Source organism: Egretta garzetta, unplaced genomic scaffold (assembly GCF_000687185.1).
Source record: "Egretta garzetta isolate BGI_Z169 unplaced genomic scaffold, ASM68718v1 scaffold457, whole genome shotgun sequence".
Taxonomy (NCBI): Eukaryota; Metazoa; Chordata; class Aves; order Pelecaniformes; family Ardeidae; genus Egretta; species Egretta garzetta.
Genome location: NW_009260187.1, coordinates 875,587 through 890,525, shown reverse-complemented (window position 1 = coordinate 890,525; position 14,939 = coordinate 875,587). Strand labels below are relative to the sequence as shown.

At 44.9% G+C, this 14,939-nt stretch overlaps 1 protein-coding gene across 1 annotated transcript in view; it reads left to right on the top strand.

Moving 5' to 3' along the window:
- LOC104129254 (homeobox protein Meis1) overlaps positions 1-11,986 on the top strand; it is an 81,060-nt gene extending 69,074 nt beyond the window's left edge. Inside the window, exons 5-8 of the mRNA XM_009642174.2 lie at positions 7,655-7,713; positions 8,944-9,033; positions 9,311-9,406; positions 11,916-11,986. Of these exons, the coding sequence (XP_009640469.1) occupies positions 7,655-7,713; positions 8,944-9,033; positions 9,311-9,369 (208 nt within the window). The 3' untranslated portion in view covers positions 9,370-9,406; positions 11,916-11,986. The remainder of the gene's footprint in view (positions 1-7,654; positions 7,714-8,943; positions 9,034-9,310; positions 9,407-11,915) is intronic.
- The last annotated feature ends 2,953 nt before the right edge of the window (positions 11,987-14,939 follow it).

Genomic DNA, 14,939 nt, shown 5'->3' with positions numbered 1-14,939 from the left:
GAGAAAGCTCAGAGAGCGCTCAGGCACCTCTCACAAATACAACATTCCCTTAAATAAGAAGTTAGGCTGAATGGATGGAGAACAAGAAAATTGCTGGGAGAGAGGAGTGTTTTCAAAGAAGTAGCAATTAGTTTGCTATCAGTTCTCACCCATTCCCAGCGTAATCCCTGCCATGGAGCAGGACTCGGTGTATTGGTTTGAAGTGATCTGCTGAAGACAAGCTGCTGGGTTGCACTGATGGTGTGCACCAGACCAAGACCTGAATGGCAGAGTCCAGACGTGCTCTCCTGAAGGCTCAGATGGAAGGCTGAGGTTCAGACCCCGCTCAGAGCTGGGAGAAAACGCCGAGCTGGGAGATGTGCATTGCAGTCTGGGCTGCAGTCAAAGCCTGCAGAGAGCCTGCACACTCTCTGCCACCAGCAGTTGGGAGGTCCTGGGGTTTGTGGTGTGGTCTGCACATTGAAACATCTCTGTCCCAGCAAAGACAGGGCACTCTATGGCACTGGGGTGAATCGATCTCCAAATCTTCAGTGGAAAAGCAACCACACAGCATCAGTCCTTGGGCAGGGAGAGCATTTTTGTGGGAGGCAAGATTTTGGCTGGCAGAATGTTGTGTACCCAACTGCGGTGTTGTGTTGGGTCCAGTGCTGTCCCAGACATGAGTTAGAGCAGCCTTAGTGTTGCTCTACTAGATGAAACCTTGCCATATTCCTTAAAGGCTAATTGTGGCACACGGAGATCAGCAGAGTACAGCTGCGCTGGGATTTGGGAGCAGGGAAGAGACGGGAGGTCAGCTCCGCTGGCGCTTTGCCATGTAAAGATTTCCCCTTACATCATCTGGCTGCCGAGGGCGAGTTTACATCTGCTTTGCACCCCAAGGGAATTGCGGTGTCAGGGAATGAGGTTGCTGTGAGCCCTCCCTGGCGCAGCCGAGACCTGCAGCACGGCCTCTGCTCCAGCTCCCTGGCATCGGCAGGGAGACGCCCGGGTGCCAGACCCGGATTTTCACCGGAAACTTTCCATCTCGGCTGAGCTTTTTGGAAGACTCTGTAGGATTTGTGGATGGGAGGGGAGGAGGAGAAGGAGGAGAGCGTACCAGAAAGGCCAACAGCAGCTTGCCTGTGATGTGGGAGGGCACTGGAGATGGGCAGAGCAGGGAGGAGCATCTCCAGGGAGCCCTTCCCTGGGCACGTTGGCTCTTTGCTCCTCTCTTGCGAGTCCCTCCCTTGTTTTTCATTCAGAACTAGCTAAATAAATACAAATAGGCTTTAGCTCCATCCTGCTGGGGAAAATTTTGCAAGACGGGAAAGGTCTTCCCTGTCCAGCTTTCTTCTAGAAAGCCCCATCAAGCAGCCACCAGCCATGAGCCCTGCATTGAGATGGGGTTAGGGGTGTGTTTGGGCCAAGGAAAGAGCAAGGCCAGGAGCTTGTGGGCCCTACCTCGATGGAAAGCCATCAGCCATCCCTTCTGCACCAAGAGCACGAGCCACCACTGGGCTCGCTGCCACCCCGAGGCAGTCACCGCAGCTGCGTGGTGTCCCATGGGGCTGGTGGCAGGGTACTCCACCAAATCCAGTCTGTTTGCTTGGAGGTGGGATGGTGATTTGAGAGGAAAGCACGGTATGGAGCAAGAGGGGAAGCAGGTCTTAAGGGCCTGGGAGAAGGGCAAGCAGAGGAGGTGGCCAAAGGTAAAGCTGGTACACGTTGGGCCCAAATGTAGGGCATAGCCAGCTCTCTTACAAGGAGTGCATACCTGATCCCATCTCTCTGCTTTCTATTTTTGCACTCAATATGCTCGCTACATTAGCAGGGTTGGCTTGCAAGAGATTCAATAGCACTCTCCTGCTTTAAAGCAACTTTTCTGAATGCACGACATGAATCCATCGGTGGGGTCACATAGTAATGCTTGAAGTCAGAAGCTATTTTTAAAACTAAATTGCAGAACCACACATGGCTTTCATTAGTGCTTTACATCAAATTTGTCAGCTAATTAGTGCTTTTTCATCACTAGTTTTTGCATAGTATTTTATTTGTTCGCTCTTCAATATTGTCTTGTGACACCCCCAGCCCTATATAGAGTCCCTGACGCTGGTGCTGCCGGTGGAGGAGGGAGGGAGAGGAAAGGAGAGCTTTCAGGAGACCTTCCCAATCCTCCTGATGGATGGACTCACTGCGTTTGGAGTATATTCCAGTATTACGTGTCTGGAGTGGGCGGTTAGCAGCCTGCGTGCTCTCTTCCCTCCCTACTTCCATTTAGTGTTGTAAATGATGTATTGCAGTCCTGAACTGTCTTCAGTTCGGAGGAGGAGGAGGAGGAGGAGAAAGCAAGAAAAGTTGCCAAACATGACTTCATAAGGTTTGACTTTAAATTGAACAAAGTTTCGTGAGTGTCTTGGATTTTTTTTTTCTTTACAAATAAAGGGAGTACAGAGAGCATGGATTGCTAATGACTGGTAGTTACGGGTCATTAAGCTCACTAACTGACTTCAGGATCAGAACTTTCTAATAACGGCAGTAAGCACTCTTTTAACATTTATTTCTCATCTTAGGGATGGGGAGATGTGATTACCATTCAGAAGTCTGCAGTTATTTTTTCTGTTCATAATTACAGAGGAAGCTTGCTATTTCCAAGGCTGTTTTTAAAACATTTGAAAGTATTTGGTGAAATAATTTCTAGGGTGCTTTTTTTTTTTCTTTTCTTTAACTGACTCCCTTAAAAAGCTCTGGAAAACAAATACACAGGAAAAAGAATGAAAATATGTTAAAATAAGGAATGAAGCAGTTACTGAAGTGTAATAATCCCGGTTTATAGCACACTTTCCATTTAAATTGTTTTTATTAGAGATAAACCTGTTAAGCATTGAGGAATTAAGTGCTGAACAGAGAAGGTTGTTTCACTGCTGTATAAATGAAGGATCCCAGTATGTAGAAAAGAATACAGCTGGTTTTACAAGTGAATTATTTGCCAGTTTGAAGGGCTCTGGTTACTTTGGCAGCTGTTATAAAGAATGATGATTTGTTTGTTGTCGAGATGGATACTATTTTTTTCGGAGGGGCGAGAGAGACTTTAGCACTGGGGTTTGTAGTTATTGTGGGCTTTCTCATCGTCCTTATGCCTGGTTTGCTATAAGGAAAACAAGGCAGAGGGATTTGGGGGAATTTCTTGGCACCGCTGTTGATACACAGACTTCTGGCTTGCCATCACGTGCGGCGCTTTTGGGACAATATTGAGAGGGAGCAGCCTGCAACTCCCAAGTATCAAAAATCAGTAATGGTGTGAAAGTCCCCTCATTTGGGAGGGCTAGGGGGAGAGAAAAATTCAATATATCGCTAAGTCTCAGCATCTCCTTTCAGACAGCTGGTCCTGGAAAATTTCATTCAAAGAACTGCAAATTGGAAGTCCCCACAATCGCTCTGTCGATTCTTGAGCGAAGGTGACTTTGGAAATTTGTGACAGCAGAGGAAGGTCTTGTTTTATTCACTCAACAGAAGTGAAATACAAGGGGAAGGGAGAAAGAACAGATCTGTGTGGAAAATGTCACTCGGGCTGTAACCTGAGCCGTAGTGAACTGTGCCTTTTGGAGGGTTTGGTGACCCTCCGAAAATCCTTGCTCTCTGGCTGCTATTATTGTAGCCAATTTCCAACTAAAATAAGTCTTTTGTCATCACCAGCCATGCTGCCTCTCACTGAGAAGAAACAAAACTTGTGCGTGGCAGCGAGGGCGGCCAAGCTGAAGGTCAGAGTGCAGAGGCAGATTGCTGCATCCCTGGGGCCGGGGCTGGAGCTCACCCGTTGGGACCAGGGATGCACCAACCGGGGAGACTGCCACTGACCTCTGGAGACAGACCCCGGGCCAGAAGCTGAAGAGAAAACATCCTAGTAAAATGCAAATTGGAGACAAGAGGGGTTCTTCCTCCTCTCTAGGCTTATGCAGGTGGAATAGCTGTTTTTTTCTGGCTTTTTGGGACATGATGGAAAGCGCAATCTCACATATCCAAAAGGGCAAGGAAAAGTTAACTGGAAAAAAATAATAAATACTTTAAACGTCTGTGTTTGCCCAACTGTTCAAACGTTTCCTCCATGCCAGATCCTCCCCCTTGCAAAAAAAAAAAAAAAAAAAGGATAAAAAAGAAAAAAAGCAAGTGAAAGGCAACTCCAAGCATTGTTTTGCAGAGTTCTCAGCTCTCCTTGGGCAGGGAGATGGGTACAACTTGTACACTTGAGGGATCTCTGTTGTTTGTGCCGCTATTGATTCTGCTCTTTGGGGGGAAAAAACCAAACCAAACAACCCCTTCCACGTAGGAGCAAAGGTACTGATGCATAGAGCGCTAGTATGGGGCAAAATATTTCATGCAAGTCTTTGAACCTGTGCAGGTCTTTACTCACATGAGTAAGGTTATGCAGTTGTCTTAATCATCATTAACTTCAGCTTTATGCTGAGTTGTATTTTGACAATACTCCATCTGAGTAGCACTTAATAAGCAAATAGCTTTTTTGGCTCCTGATTCCTCTGAACTTTTAAAAATGAGAGTGATTTAGGATTTCTTTTTCTTACGATAGGTGAATGTGAACATAGGGGAAAAGGGGCAGTGAGATGTTTCCCGTTAGCTTTTCTGTTCCATCATTTTTGCTGGTGTTACGTCAGCCTGGTGCTTTGGAAATTCAAAGAGCGATCAAAAGATCTTGGCCCTTCTATCAAAGAAAAAAACAGAGAGTATGAAGAAATTATCCCCGTGCCTGTGTATTTCTGCAGCTACAGCTAATTCGCAATTTTGCTTGCAAAGAGTTCTCAAATGTGATTTATAAATGTAACAGTGCTGCACTGTGCTCTCTCAAGGCAAGCCACATTAATAGTTTTAATCTGATGGGTTCTTACGAATTCCAGGTTTGGGATGCAGGCAGAAACTTGAAAGTGAATACTTTCTTTTTTTTTTTTTTTAATGCATAGTGGTTTGGAGTCTACTATAATGCAAAGTAAAGCGTTCTGTTACAAAGGCAGGGAGGATGGGACAGAAGGTTAAAGGGCATCCTGGAAACAAACAGCTGGACCAGTTTATTTAAACAGATACAAGGATGGGGAGCTGACCTCCGTTTGACTTCTAGTGGGAGGAGCGAGAATGTCATTTTATTACTTTGCCCAGAAGGAAAATGTTCTTGCGTCTGAATTCCCCCTGAAGACATCCAAACACTGGGCTGTTTGGCAGAATTGCTACTTATAGAAAATACTTATATGAATGCGTAGGAAGAAGATAACTGTTAACTACCTGTGTGTAAACTGTTCTTAAAGCAGATATCCCAAGCGATAGCGTGGGGCAAACAGGTGAGAATATGTATTACCGTAGGCACGTCTTGTGGATAATTATTGGTAAATCCCAGCTATATATTTTATTATTCTAGCTATATAGTTTATTATTGACACACACACCCACCCCTCCCTTCTTATTAAAAGCGCTTGTAGTTTGGAGGAGAAGGAAGAGAAGCTTGTGAAGCTGGGGAGTGCATGCTTAATGTTGCTCAGGGTTTCTTTGGAGTAAAAGCTTTTGGCAAACGAAGGTTTCAGGGACCAGCCAATCTCCTGGCTACCAAAAACCTTCCCCTCCTGCCGCAGTAACAGGTCCTGGCAATCAGGCAGGAGAAGGAGGGAGTAAACACATCAAGAGCCCGCTAGGCTTGCAGAAAGAAATGGCTGGGGCACTGGGGTTTTGTGTTGTTGTTTTACTTCGGAGAGTTACTGTGAAAATTGCTTTCTGCAAATGCAGATTACAGATATTAAACAATTTTCTAATTGGTCATGGAGCTAAGGCAGCTAATGGGGGAAAAAAAGCAGATTTTTTTTAATTGCATATTTCGCATGGTGTTTGTGCTACACCTGTGCTTATAATGAGAAAGGAGAATTAGTCTAACCTTCTGCTCACATGATTCTAATTTTCATGGTTTGTACAAGATAATGATAAACTGATTTGCAACACCATTTGCTGGAGTTGAGGTGGGGGTTTTTTTATTGGAAATGTGTAGAAAAAGTGATCTAATGCTGTTGCTGACAAAACATGACCTAGTTCAGGTGTAAGGTTTCCAGATCGGCACCCAGAACTGGTGCCTTTGAGCCCATTTTGTCAAGACAGGTTTGATTAGGACTCAACATCTTGATTAATTTTTGCGGGAGTTGGGTTATGGGAGTCAGTCGGGAACGGGAGATAGGAGGAGCCTGAAATCTCTGTGCTGGTCTTTGATGAGGGCAAAACAAACAGCACAGGGGGGTGGTTTGCGATTCTTCTCCCCGCCGGTGTAGGGGAATGGGTGGGCAGAGCAGCTTCCCGCAGAAAGGTCCTGGTGGCTTTATCTCTGCAGTCGGAGAGCTCCTGCTAAGCCACCCCAAGTAAAGGCAACAAAACCAAGCAGCAGGTAGCCTGTTGCAGACTTTCCCATTGCATTTTGCACGTGTAGCGAGGTTTTACCCACACTCAGGCTTCTTCCTTTACTGGTAAATATTGTGGCATACACATTTTTATTATTCTTTTTCTCTCTCGTAAAGAATGCAAAGTCTGGTTATGAGGCTTTGCCATGATTAAATCTCAATGGAGATATTTTCCAAATGGTTTTTAACTAAGCTTTCTGATGAGCAAAACCACAAGTGAAGTTCTTCTAACGCTCTTCAGAAAGGTTCCCAGCCATGGTTTCAAGCCTCCTGATTTCAGCGCCATGAGGACTGCCCGCAGAGGAGACTGGGGCACTTGTTATCCCTCTCCTTCTGTTTTGCTCCAAATTATTTTGAGTATTCCTTTCCCAAATAAGCATTGCAAGACTAACTGAGGCAAAGAGCTACAGAAATGCAAGGAGTGCGGTTGCAGATGGCTATTTTTAAAAACGACTGTACCTTTTTTTTATTTCCAAAGATCTGCTTTTCATTGTTCGGGGGGGAATTTTCAGTAGTCCAGTAATTACAGTTTAACAAGATGTTTGCTGTAAATGGTCAGGCCTAGCTGGAGAAAACAGGATTATAAATTCAATTACTGTAAAGCTATGACCTCGCCTTGACCCCTCAGACTTTGCATAAAGAGAGAGGGGGGGAAAAAACCCACCAAGAAATGGCTAGGAGGAATGCACGGCTCTGAAGTCCCCAGCAGTGTGACTTAGCGGTGATAAAACTCCAGACGTTCCCTCATTTGATGGGGTTCTGCCATCACAGTTCATTATCTTAATAGTGGGCATTAAAAGGGAATTAGGTTTGCAAGAAGTAGGGGCAGGTTTTGATAAAAAAAATTGGAAAAAGAAGTCAGAGGACATAAGGCAGAAATGGCACTAATGAGGGGGAGGTAGCAGATGCCCTCATGAGCATCTCGCCGACTTCACCCGTTTTTTTTGTGCCCCGTTCTGAATTGAGAAGAGCGTTGCCGGTATTGTTTCCTGAAAACTCGTCTAATTCCCCCATGAAAAGATGAAATGGAAGTGTCCGACTGTGGTAAAAAGCAGGCAAACATAAATCAGCTCGGAAACCCCAAGCTTGTACTCTCAAAGGTCATCGGGGTTAGAGGTTTTGCAGTATTTGCATCCGCACGCAGCCCGACGGAGAGCACCGGGGCGGGGCGAGAGGGCTTGGGGATGGGTGGAAGTCATCCGTTCCATAACCGTTTACTTTCCTCTTTTTTGTTGCAGGTTTATTAATGCTAGAAGAAGAATAGTTCAGCCCATGATAGACCAGTCCAATCGAGCAGGCAAGTCCCCAATAATAACTGTATTCAGGTCACGCACGCGAGAACCATCCTCAAGCCATTCACCGGGAGGTCCATTACCTGGTAAATAAATGAGAAATGAATGCTGGTAGTGATGGACAATTAAAATACAACCAGCTTTGTTTCATTACAACTCTAATCATTTTAACATGATTAAAATATTTTGGGGAAAAAAAGACATTGAAAAATTCAGAAAAAGAAACTAAAACGGTCCACTCCGTGACCGGACTTCCCGTACATGTTCGGAATTAAAGTTTTTTTTTTTTTTTTTAGTAATTGTTTTGAGTTTTCCTTCCCAGCAACTGCTGCTCCTGTGACCACTCCCTGGTGCATGGCTTGGTGTGGAATTGCTGTAAACTTTATTACCTGTCAAAAGGGCAAAGGGGTCAGAATCGCTTGTGGGACTCAGTAAAGTTCAAAGACATTCAATGAGGTAGAGCTTTATGTGCTTTAATAACCCAAGGCAGCTTACTTCTGAAGCCAGCTTTTAATGTACAGTTAAAACCTCGAGTTCAGGTAGCGGTACTTGGATAGGGTCCTTTTGTCCCTCATCTCTTCTGTTTAGTAGCTGTCTTTTGGATTGCTGTGTGTTTGGGGCTTACTTGGGGGGGATTTTTATTTTTTTTTAATTTTAAAATCTTGGCTCGCAGCTCTGTGTGGGTATTTACCATCAAGGAATAGCCTATTACTCCCGGTTGGTTTTGTTTTCTGAGTCTTGCTGCCAAACTATCCAAATCCATCGTTGTCCAAGATGCCTTTGGGCCACACTGCCTTTTCGAGTACATTGGATTATTTTGTCATTAGGGGTAAATATCTGGCACGGACATGTTCAGGTCCCGCTCTTAGAAAGGCACACGGGCGTAATTTAACACACTGCAATTTCAGTGTGACTATTCCAGCCATAAAATCCAGCTCCTATACAGGTCTTTGCATTGACGTCAGCAGTGGCAGCAGCTGGAGCCGGGGCTCCTCGTGTCTCGAGATTTCGGATTGCTGACTTCATTTCCAAACTCTCAGTAGGAAATTAAGCCAAAACTAAGCAAGCTTGTTAGCCTGGCCACTAAATTCGAACAGTAAATGTTCTTCCCTCTTTTTAGAGCCAGCATTGATAGCCGTCTCACGCAGTGCTTGGGTGGGGGTTGTGTCTTGATGCCATGAGAAGAGGTGACCCTTTTGGCTGTGGCTAAAAAGCAATGTTCTGCACTTTTCCAGTAAGTCAAGGGACACCCTATAACCCTGACGGGCAGCCAATGGGAGGTTTCGTGATGGACGGCCAGCAGCACATGGGCATCCGAGCGCCAGGTAAGCCCCCAGGGGAGCGTTGCCCACCCATGGGTGACCTTGGTTGCGCCACCACAGGTAACTGCACCTCCACCCTCCACCGTCGTCTCAGCTGCCTGCCTTGCCTCGCCTCGCCTGTCTTCTGCCTGCCTTCAGTGCTGCCGAGGGAAACCAGGCATATTCTTGCTCGAGTGGTCCTGAACCCTCTGCTGTGCTGTGTTTTGGAAAGGGGCTTTTGGCACTATCTGTTGACTTTGCTCATTCTCTGGCATCTTCTTGGATTTTTATCTCCCTCTAGGACCTATGAGTGGAATGGGCATGAATATGGGCATGGAGGGGCAGTGGCACTACATGTAACCTTCACCTAGGTAACCAATGGCAAAGCCAGGGGGAAGTAAGTACAAACGGGGTCTTTGTTCTCACTTTGTCCGAGGGATATTTGTCTCCTTGCATTTCCCTATGTTCTCCCTGCCCATAGCCTCATGCTTGTTCCTTCCTTTCCATCCATCCATCCTACGCCTGGGCTCCTTTTGGGTTTCTCTCCCTCCAGTTCAGCTCAAGCTTTTCCAAGCTCCCAAACCCCCTGTGCGCGCGCGCGCCGTACATTGACGCCACCGTACATCGACGCCGCCATACATTGATGCTATTATCCATCCCCGAGCACATGACAAAACAAGAAGCAGCCGGGGAGGTGGGGGAGCCCGTCGTCTTGGCAACAGACTGATTTGCAAAATGTAAGCGGTCTGCAGCAGCGCAGGGAGAGGAAAGAGCATGTCCCCAAAGTGTCATAAATCTGTCTAACCGCAGTTGATGCATGAGTTACATTTCTCCCGCTAACCTGCAAGACACCAAAAAAGCCAAACAGAGACTTCTCGTAGGTAAAAAAAAAAAAAATAAAATAAATAATCGGCAGCTTCACTGAGTTGCGTTTTGGAAGGCGATGGACGAAACTTTGATTTTTTTTTTCTTTTTTTTTTTTTTTCAAGTTTATTTCTCTTTGTCTGTCCGTCATAATGGGATTACGTGTGGCAAAAGAAAAAGAGAGAATACAAAATAGAGGTGTGCGCAGCAGGCTATGGAGCTTAGCCCAGGCTAATTGACTATATCCAAATTAAGTATGCCATCACTTGCAGTGTGACAAATGGATTTGACTTATTCAGTATACAAAAATAGAGATCATTAATGCAATCTTCAGTGGCAGGCCTTGCGAAGAAAGCCTAGAAAAACTGTCCCAGTTTCCCCCCCCTTGTCTTTTTATAGGGGAAAATACATTATATGAATTTTAGGTGTTGTTTTTTTTTTAAAAAAAGGAGTAAAGCTGTTTGAAACACCAAGGCACTGGTACCATGTTTAATTAAATGGTCCCTGATTCTGTTCCTTTCGCTTTCTTTCTGGAGTTAAAAGCAGTTATTTTGGCATCTTTGTGGTGCCCCCAGCCTATATTAACATAGGGCTTGAAGTTACCCAGGCCAAGTGTATTTCATAGTCGTCTTCTCTGGGCGCGAGTCAAAACTAAGTTTTAACAATTAGCTGTGAAAACATTCCTCTGAGCTTGGGAATGCAACAGCCTTATTACCTCATCATGGAAATTTCTAGCTTAGTTAATTTAAATATTGTTTCTTAGTTTCTGGGTCAATTAAATTTAAATGATGTATTTTATGCTTCGTGACCAATTAAATTAATAGGTTATTACAAAAAATATTATCATCTTTTTTGATTAAAGAGCTGTGAGTACAGTATATTTTATAAGCAATTTTCATTAGTTCAAAACTGTTCCTTTAGGCTAGATTAAGCAGCTATTCATTGCTAGAGCCTTGAGACCTGATTCCAAGGTGTTCGGCGCATTCACAGCGCGCTCTTACTTAGAACTAAAGCCAATTGAACCTACTTAGCAATAGCGTATGCCTTTCACCCTTGATGATTATGGAGCTTATAGCTCTCCGAAACAATACACCTGTCAGTTCCCATCAGCTACAGCAATCCAAGCAGAAGGCAGAGGCCCACGGAAAGCAGGAGGTTTTATTGTTTTAGGTCCAATTTTTTTCTCATTGTTCTCCCAAGCCCACTGAAAGGTTGACTGAGTTGCGCGTCTGATTTTTTTCAGACAGAAATTAGAAGGGGGAAAGAATTAATTGATAACTGCTATCGATTATATATATTTTTTGTAACGTGTTTAAAAATACAGGTTTGATTTAACCATCGTCCTTAGTAATCCTATCAATTTCGGCTTCCTATGAGGCCTTTGTTCAGCGATGTATGTGCTTGCTGTATAGTGTCCGTTTGAATGGCGCAGATACTTGGGACAGATTCCAAGTGATCGGGCTTGAGAGCTGGATAAATAACTGTTGATAAACCTCGACACCGATGTAACCCACCTCTCCTCCCAAGCCCCTCATTAACTACTACAGATTCCCTGCCTTGTGTTCCCAGCGCACTTTTACAAGCGGGGAGACGCAGGCGGGTAGCTGGAGCAAGGCCACAGGGGATGGAGCCCACCTGAGAGCCCTCGCAGGGCTTCCCCAGCTTGGTGCTACCACCCTGTGTGACGTTAGTCATCATCGGGCTGGCTTGGCCTCTGGCACGCTTCCAGACAGGAAGCATCTCCATCGCATACATTCCTAACCGTAAAAGCAGAGAGAGGTTTTTATCTCCCAAAACTCTGCATTTGAAGGGGGGAGGATGTTCTTGGGGGGGGGGTTGACCTGGGAATTATTCCCGTTGCCATTGTTGTGAGTCCATACGCAGGCTCCGGTCGCACAAAGGCAACTGCACCCACGCACCCATGGCTCCACATCCCACCTTTGGCTCGAGCCCGGCCGTCCCGTGCCCGAGCAGAGGAGCTTCATGGCCCAATGTCGGTGGCCGGTTCCCCCCGACTCACCACCGCCTCTTTCTCTCCACAGGGCTGCAAAGTATGCCAGGGGATTATGTGTCTCGGGGTAGTCCAATGGGTATGAATATGGGACAGCCAAGCTATACCCCGCCCCAGATGCCCCCCCATCCCGCTCAGCTGCGTCATGGCCCCCCCATGCATACCTACATTCCTGGACACCCTCACCACCCAGCGATGATGATGCATGGAGGACCACCCCACCCTGGAATGCCCATGTCAGCATCAAGCCCCACAATGCTTCATACCGGCGAGCCGGCAGTGAGCGGACAAGTGATGGACATTCATGCTCAGTAGCTTAAGGGAAATACGCGTTGTCTGCAGCGACGGTAGATTTCAAACATTGTCTTTCTGCAATGACTATGGAGTTCTTGGCATCAACTTTGGACCAAGGGACGTTCCGATTCTTCACAGGGACCCTGAAAAGCAGGAAAACACCAACCGAAGTCAACTTCTGGGGACATGCTAAATACCTATATAAGACATTAAGAGAACAAAGAGTGAAATATTGTAAAATGCTATTATACTGTTATCCATATTACGTTGTTTCTTATAGATTTTTTAAAAAAAATGTGAAATTTTTCCACACTATGTGTGTTGTTTCCATAGCTCTTCACTTCCTCCAGAAGCCTCCTTACATTGAAAAAAAGAAGCCTTACACTTTTCCTGCAAATGACAGAAAGGGCTTATTTGCAGGATTTTTAGAGCATTAAAATAACTATGTCAGGCAGAAGAATCTTTCTTCTATCCTAGGATTTCAGCCATGCACACTCTCTATCTCTCTCCTCCTCTCCCTCTGTCTGTCTTTCTTCCCTTTCTCTCCCCTTCTCCCCCTCTCCCCCTCTCTCTCTTTCTAGCCTGGGGCGTGAATTTGCATGTCTAATTCATTTACTCACCATATTTGAATTGGCCTGAACAGATGTAAATCGGGAAGGATGGGAAAAACTGCAGTCATCAACAATGATTAATCAGCTGTTGCAGGCAGTGTCTTAAGGAGACTGGTAGGAGGAAGCATGGAAACGGAAAGGCAGTGTATTTGAAGCCTAATTGTCACATCAGAGCATCCTTGTCCCCATGCAGCAACCACCACCTTGTACATCACTTCCTGTTTTATGCAGCTCGAAACATGGACTGAAGATTTATTTTTAATATGTTGACTTTCTTTCTGGGCAAGACATCGGTCATGTGTGCATTTTTTTTTTCCATAGTCCCATCATGGAGCATTTATGTATACATTGTAAATAAATTTTGTGCAAAAAGGACTGGAAAAATGATCTGTATTATTGCAATTTTTTTGTAAAAGTAGCAGTTTGGTATGAGTTGGCATGCATACAGATTTACTAAGTGGGATAAGCTAATTATACTTTTGTTGTGGTTAAACAAATGCTTGTTGATAGCCTTTTTCTATCAAGAAACCAAGGAGCTAATTATTATTAATAATAATCATTGCACACTGAGTCTTAGAGTTTCTGATTGAAACAGTTTGGATTGTATAATAACTCAAAGCCCAGTTGTAGTAGTTTGAGTGCAGTAATGAAATCTGAATCTAAAATAAAAACAAATTATTTTTTGTCATGGTGACTCCACTGCTTGCAAAATTTGTTTCCTGCCCCCCTGAGGATTTGTAGCCATCCTATCCCAAATTGGGAGCCGAGCAGCTACAAAATTCAGCTAGCTCCAGGGATGTACCTATCGTTCGCTATTTAAATATCAGCTTTGTATGTGAAGAACGTAGAAGTAATGCTATGCTGCGTAAAGAAACTTTCTCAGAACTTGCACTATAAATTGTCAGGATGGGAACTGTTGCCTTTTATTAAATGTAATATCATAGGGCATTATCGGACAGGAATTTGTAAATAGTATTACCCCCACACACACCAAATTACAGTTCTAATACACAGTTTAAATTATTTGAGCCACTGACATACGACGTTTCTTTCTGGAACTGAACATATTAGGGAAGGAGGAAAATAAAACGCGGAAAACATTGCCTGGGCAATGGATATCTGTAAGTAAATGACGAGCTGGTGTGAGGGGCTGCCGGACCTCTGCGAGCGGAGGCTGGTGCAGGCCGTCCTCTCCTCATTAACCAATTTCCTCACACAGCTGTACTTTCTGCACCGCGGCCAGTGAGTTAAATAGCACCAAATAGCCTGGGTAGGCTGCGATACCGTCTCATTTTCTTTAAATAAAATCGCAGCTTTGTTTAAAAAAAAAATAGTTTCCCGGGGGTAGGAAAAATACACAAATATTTTAATTCAGGCAAAATCATGCAACAGCCCCCTCCCCGGCCGTGTCCCGGGGGTGCTTCGGGGGCAGCTGCCCGGCGGGCGGCCCCGGCCCGGGCTCTGCGTCCCCCCCGGGGTCCCCCTGGGGTCCCCCTCTTTTTTTTTTTTTTTTTGTAACTCCGAGTTTTCTTTTTTTCCCTTTTTTCTTTTTTTTTAAAGGGCCGCTGCACCGCCGAAGAGGCTGCACATCCCTCTCCCGCTTTGTGAGCCCGGAACAACGACACTTTTCTGCCAAAACGTGAATGAACGGGGCTCGCTTTTTGCTTTTTTTAGGTTTTTTGTTTTGTTTTGTTTTGTTGTAGCTTTTTTTTTTTATGTTTCTTGAAAGACAAAAACAAACCGCCCTCTTGCATGCGAGGGCACACGCGTCCCTTCCTCCTCGCAGCCGCAGAAGTGGGGTACAAACCTTCCTCCCTCGGACCTTTCTTTTTTTTGGGGGGGGGGCAGGTTTCAAATTAAACCCACTATTATATCCCAAGACATTTAATCAGCTGTAATTATAACACATTCAAAATGAAGAATATGCCTTGACAGTATTTTTATTGTTATTGTTCATCGCATGATGTTAGACAGCTTCAGAGGCACAGGAAAGAGAAGTAAACGGGTTACAAATAGGGAATTATCCCTCGTTTAGCATTAAAATTCATTTAGATAAAATTGCCACAAACATTTAAATGGGGAGATTAGTTCCCCCTCACGCCTTATTGCACTCTCTCAATGGCTCCGTTAAGAACATTTTACACGTTGGA